Here is a 5347-nt window from a genome sequence, read left to right as displayed (position 1 = left end):
CGGGGAATCTGGTTAGATGTTGATGTGAGCTCGTGGAGTGAGAAAATGGAAAGAAGGAAGGGAAGAAGTGAAATATTTTTTTTTTTTTTTTATTTATATGTTCGATAACATTTTCTCTTCAGGTTGCAATATCACACAAAATCAAACAATCAAAGATGCATAAAACATAAAGAACCATCACTGGGAATCATGTGACGAAGATGTGCAATTTATGGAAGCTGGAATAGTGCTTATTGCAACACCATCCTGAGAGCATGCTTGATCTCCCTGTTCCTCATGCTGTAGATAATAGGGTTCAGTGTCGGAGGAACCACCGAGTACAGAAGTGACACTGTCAGATCCAGGAATGGGGAGGAAACGGAGGGGGGCTTCAGGTAGACAAAAAAGGCAGTGATGAGAAACAGGGACAGCACGGCCAGGTGAGGGAGGCACGTGGAGAAGGCTTTGTGCCGTCCCTGCTCAGAGGGCATCATCAGCACGGCCATGAAGATCTGCACATAGGACACAACTATGAAAAAAAAGCAGCCAAATCCTAAACTGATACTAAAAATGATAAACACAACTTCCCTGAGATTTGATTCTGAGCAGGAGAGCTTGAGGATCTGGGGGATTTCACAGAAAAACTGGTTGACAACATTGCCTTGGCAGAGAGGCAGTGAAAACGTACTAACAGTGTGCATCAAGGAATGGAGAACCCCAGCACCCCAGGCAGCTGCTGCCATGGTGGCACAAGCTCTGCTGTCCATCAAGGTCCCGTAGTGCAGGGGCTTGCAGATGGCAACGTAGCGGTCATAGGACATGATGGTGAGAAGGGAAAACTCTGCTGACATGAAGAAGAGAAAGAGAAAAAGTTGTGCAGCACATCCTGCGTAGGAGATGGCCCTGGTGTCCCAGAGGGCGTTGGCCATGGCTTTGGGGAGAGTGGTGGAGATGCAGCCCAGGTCGAGGAGGGCCAGGTTGAGCAGGAAGAAGTACATGGGGGTGTGCAGGCGCTGGTCGCAGGCTACGGCTGTGCTGATGAGGCCGTTGCCCAGGAGGGCAGCCAGGTAGATGCCCAGCAAGAGCCAGAAGTGCAGGAGCTGCAGCTGCCGCGTGTCTGCCAACGGCAGCAGGAGGAACTCGCTGATGGAGCTGCTGTTGGGCATCTGCTGTTCCTGGGCTGGGAGTCCTGCTCAGAGTGCAGAAGGCAATGACATGTCCAGACCATTCTCAAAGAAACTCCTCCTGCTATACTATAATAATTTTCCTTTTCCTTTGGAAAATTATCGTTTAACAGCAGAACTTGAAGTTATTTTCATGAATTTCACCATCCCCTAAAGATTAGAAAATTAAGGAGCTCTTACTTTCTTCTCATTTCCTAATCATATCCCAGCCTCCTGGATAGTTTCCTCTTTTCTGCAGCTGCTCTTTGAGACCCCAAACCCAGCCTCTGTGCACTTCAAATCATCTCACAGAAATCAGCCTGTTTACAGGACAAGTGAACTAATTAAGTCTGCAGAAAACAACTATCACTGAAACTGACTGTATTCTTTTTGTAATGAGAGGCTGAAAGCACAACTTGTGTGACTGTCCACAAAATAACCAGTGTATGGGGAGCTCCCGAAACTGGAGAGTCACAGAGCTGTGTTCAAAGTTGACAGCCCATATTAGATTTCTGCCCCTAATCCTTTCCCTAACACTCAGAACAGGAAATGAAAAATCCCTGCCTTGATTCTCCTCTTGCAAAGCACCCGCACAAACATTTTGTTGAGCAGTGGAGCTGTGATCCCCCTGCCCCAGGCAGCTAATGTGGAAGCAGAAGCCTTCCTGGGGGGCTCCTTTTTCCCACACATCTCCCTGCAGAGTCCTGGGCAGCTCACTGGGCCTCACTCACCCACCTGCAGCCCCATCTGCACAGACTGCAGGCATGCTGGGACACACAGCCCTCAGGGCTGTGCTCTGACGCTGCAGCACGCAAGCCCTCAGCTGGAGCAGAAGGCTTTTTCCACAGTAGAGAAACATGCAGTGCCTTCAGCTAGATCTGCTATTGGATATCCCATTTATAGTTAACCCTCTATGAACAGCAGCTGCATGGCCTGAAGTGAGACTTACCTTGTCATGGTCTGCCAGCAATGCTCCTGCAGCGAGCTCAGAAGGCTGCTCACACCTCACGCATCCTGGAAGCTCTCTCCCTTTCTCTCCTGTCCTTCTGTCACCTGCAGGCTCTGCTGTGCACAAGAGCTGCTCCTGGGCACAGCTGTCTCTGCAGCACCACACACTTTTATGAGCTTCCTGTGTCTCAGGAGCCCAGCCCAGCTCAGTTGCAGAGGATATCATTTTTATCCTTCCCACTTGTCTCCCCTGAGATGTCCCTGGGTCCTCATGGTCAACAGCTCCTGAAAGACAACAGCATCATGACTGTACTTTGAAATCTGATGAATTAAACACCAGATTTCTAGTGGTCAGTGACTAATTCCAGACATATGGTGAGTCCTCTCAGAGAGTGTTTGCTGAAACAAAAAGGGCACACATACAAGGACAGGATATCATAGAATCATAGAATCACCAAGGATGGAAAAGACCTAAAAGATCATCCAGTCCAACTGTTCACCTATCACCAATAGCTCCCACTAATCCATGTCCCTCAACACAACATCCATTCATTCCTTGAACACCTCCAAGGTCGGTGACTATACCAACCCCCTGGGCAGTCCATTCCAGCTCCCAAATTGCAGGATGTGACATTTGGTCTTGTTGAACCTCATCCCATTGGCTTCAGCCCAGCTCTCCAGCCTGTCCAGATTCCCCTGGAGGGCCTTGCTACCCACAGGCAGATCCACACTCCCAGCCAATTTGGTGTCATCTGCGAGCTTACTGAGGGTGCACTCATCCAGGTCATCAATAAAGATGTTGAAGAGGACAGGCCCCAGCAATGACCCCTGGGGAACACCAGCTATGTGCACAGGTAGGCGGCCAGGCGGGACATGAATATCTGCATAGAAGGAGACTCCACAACCCAATTGGTCAGCCTGTTCCAGTGTTCCGTCACCCTTACCATAATGAAGTTCTTGCACCCAATTTTGCAGAATTTCCTATGCTCCAGTTCCTGGCCATTTCCCTTTTCCTGTCTCCACACATTACTGATAAGAGTCTGGACTCACGACTTTGTTCCCCACACCACAGATATTTATAGACCTGGATCAGGTTCCCTCTCAGCCTTCTTTTTTCAAGGCTAAACAGACCCAGCTCACTTAGCCTTTCTCCATAGGGGAGATGCTCCACGCCCTTCACCAACATTTGTGGCCCTCTGCAGGGGTGCTTCCAAGAGGTCCGTGTCTTTTTTGTAGTGGGAAGCCCAGAACTGGACACAGTACTCCAGATTAGGTCTTACCAGGGCAGAGTAGAGGATCACCTCCCTTGACCTGCTGGACACACTCTTTTTCATGCACACCAGAATGCCATTGGCCTTTTTGGCCATGAGGGCACACTGCTGGCTCTTGGCCAACCAGGACACCCAGGTCCCTCTCAGCAGAGCTCCTCTCCAGCAGCTCATCCCCCAGCCTGTCCTGGTGCATGCAATTATTCCTCCCTAGGTGCAAGACTCTACACTTGCTTTTGTTAAACCTCATCTGGTTTCTTACTGCCCAGCACTCCAGCCCATCCAGGTCTCGCTGAATGGCAGCAGAGCATTCAGGCGTGTCAGCCAATCCTCCCAGCTTACTATCATCAGGAAACTTGATGTTGGTGGCTTCTATTCCCTTGTCAAGTTTGCTGATAAAGATGTTGAACAAGACTGGACCCAGCCCTGACCCCTGGGGATACCGCTAGTTACAAGTCACCAACCAGACTCTGCACCGCCAACGATGACACTGTGTGCTCTGCTAGTCAGCCAGTTCTCAACCCACCTCACTGTCCACTCATCTATCCCACACTTCCTCAGCTTTGTTCTACGGATGTCATGGGGAACAGTACCAAATGCCATCAAGGTAGATGACATCCATCGCTCTCACCCCATTCACCAAGTCAGTGAAAATGTCATAGAAGGCTACCAGGTTGGTCGAGCATGACCTCCCCTTGGTGGACACATGCTGACTACTCCTGATAACCTTCTTTTCATCCAGTTGCCTGGAGATGGCATCCAGCACAAGCTGTTCCATCACCTTTCAAAAGACAGAGGTGAGGCGGCCTAGCGTGTAATAACCCAGATCTTCCGTCTTGCCGTTATTGAAGACCAGAGTGACATTGGCTATCCTCCAGTCTTCAGGCACCTCCCCCATTCTCCAAGACCTCTGAAAGATTACAGAGAGAGGTTCAGCAATCACTGCTGCCAGCTCTCTCAGAACTCACGGATGCACCCCATCAGGTCCCATGGATTTATGGACCTTAGTGCTGTTTAGGCGCTCATGGAACAGCTTTTCCCTGACTAAAGGTAAGTCTTCATTCCTCAGACCCTCTCACTAAGCTCCTGGCTCTGGGATTCCTGAGGGAGAGCTTTTTCACTGAAGACAGAAGCAAAGAATGCCTTCAGTATCTCCAGTGTCTCAGCATCCCCCGTTACCAGAATACCCCCCTCACTTAGTAGGGTACCCACTGTCCCCACTGTCTCTCTAGTCTTCCTTTTATTCATAACATACTTTATATATATATATATATATATATATATACAGATATAGATATAATTTTTTTTATTATTATTTATTTATTTATTTTAATGAGTTTCAATCAATTTATGTAATGCTATGTTCTGCTTGCAAGGAACTGTGTGCGAGAGGTGGGCCAGTCAGGGCTGGTTCTGCGTTGAGGTGTTTATAACTGAACAATATAGACTGTTAATGGAAAGATAAATGGTAGTAAGGGTGTATATGGGATCTAAAAAACAGTATTGTTTGACAAACTGTTTTGATGGTATAAGAAAGTGTAATTGTTGATGGCATATGGGAGTGTACCAGAGGGTATGTGGAAGTGTAAATGAGGATACAAATAGTCGAATAGTTTACAGAGGGAAAAGGGTTTAAGAGGAAGTGAGTTTATCTGCACAGACATGAGAGCAACCCCATGCACCGCTCCTCCGTGAGTAGAGCAGAGCAGAGACACTGTCCCCATGTATCATGTAGTGGTATTCTACTTAGAAAATGGGTGAGGTCACAACAGAAGAGGCAGATCTTCCTCTCTGCTCCATCTGTGGCATACTCTGGAGTTCAAGGCATTGCAAAGCTATGGCACATCTACGTTTGTTCGCTGATGACACCTTAGTTTGCTCTGGGCTCTCATTTCAATGGCATCTACATAAGTCTAGGGTCATGCCAGTTTACAGGGAGCTGGCAAATGTTGTCTCATTGTAAGGAAGAGCGAGAAAGATGGCACGGGC

The 5347-nt window shown here is 48.3% G+C and overlaps 1 protein-coding gene across 1 annotated transcript; it reads right to left on the bottom strand.

The window, feature by feature from the left end:
• Window positions 1–230: 230 nt before the first annotated feature.
• Window positions 231–1145, bottom strand: LOC140265239 (olfactory receptor 14C36-like). The gene has a single exon (XM_072361148.1). It carries the CDS (start codon window positions 1143–1145, stop codon window positions 231–233), a length of 915 nt encoding a protein of 304 aa, XP_072217249.1.
• Between the last annotated feature and the right edge of the window lie 4202 nt (window positions 1146–5347).

This window comes from Excalfactoria chinensis, unplaced genomic scaffold (assembly GCF_039878825.1).
Source record: "Excalfactoria chinensis isolate bCotChi1 unplaced genomic scaffold, bCotChi1.hap2 Scaffold_74, whole genome shotgun sequence".
NCBI classification, from domain to species: domain Eukaryota; kingdom Metazoa; phylum Chordata; class Aves; order Galliformes; family Phasianidae; genus Excalfactoria; species Excalfactoria chinensis.
The sequence above is the reverse complement of the archived record's forward strand: the minus strand, read 5'-3'. Positions and strand labels throughout refer to the sequence as shown.

What these genes read in the sequence shown, in the direction of transcription:
- LOC140265239 (XM_072361148.1), bottom strand. Translation starts at nt 1,145, where the DNA reads ATGCCCAACAGCAGCTCCATCAGCGAGTTCCTCCTGCTGCCGTTGGCA.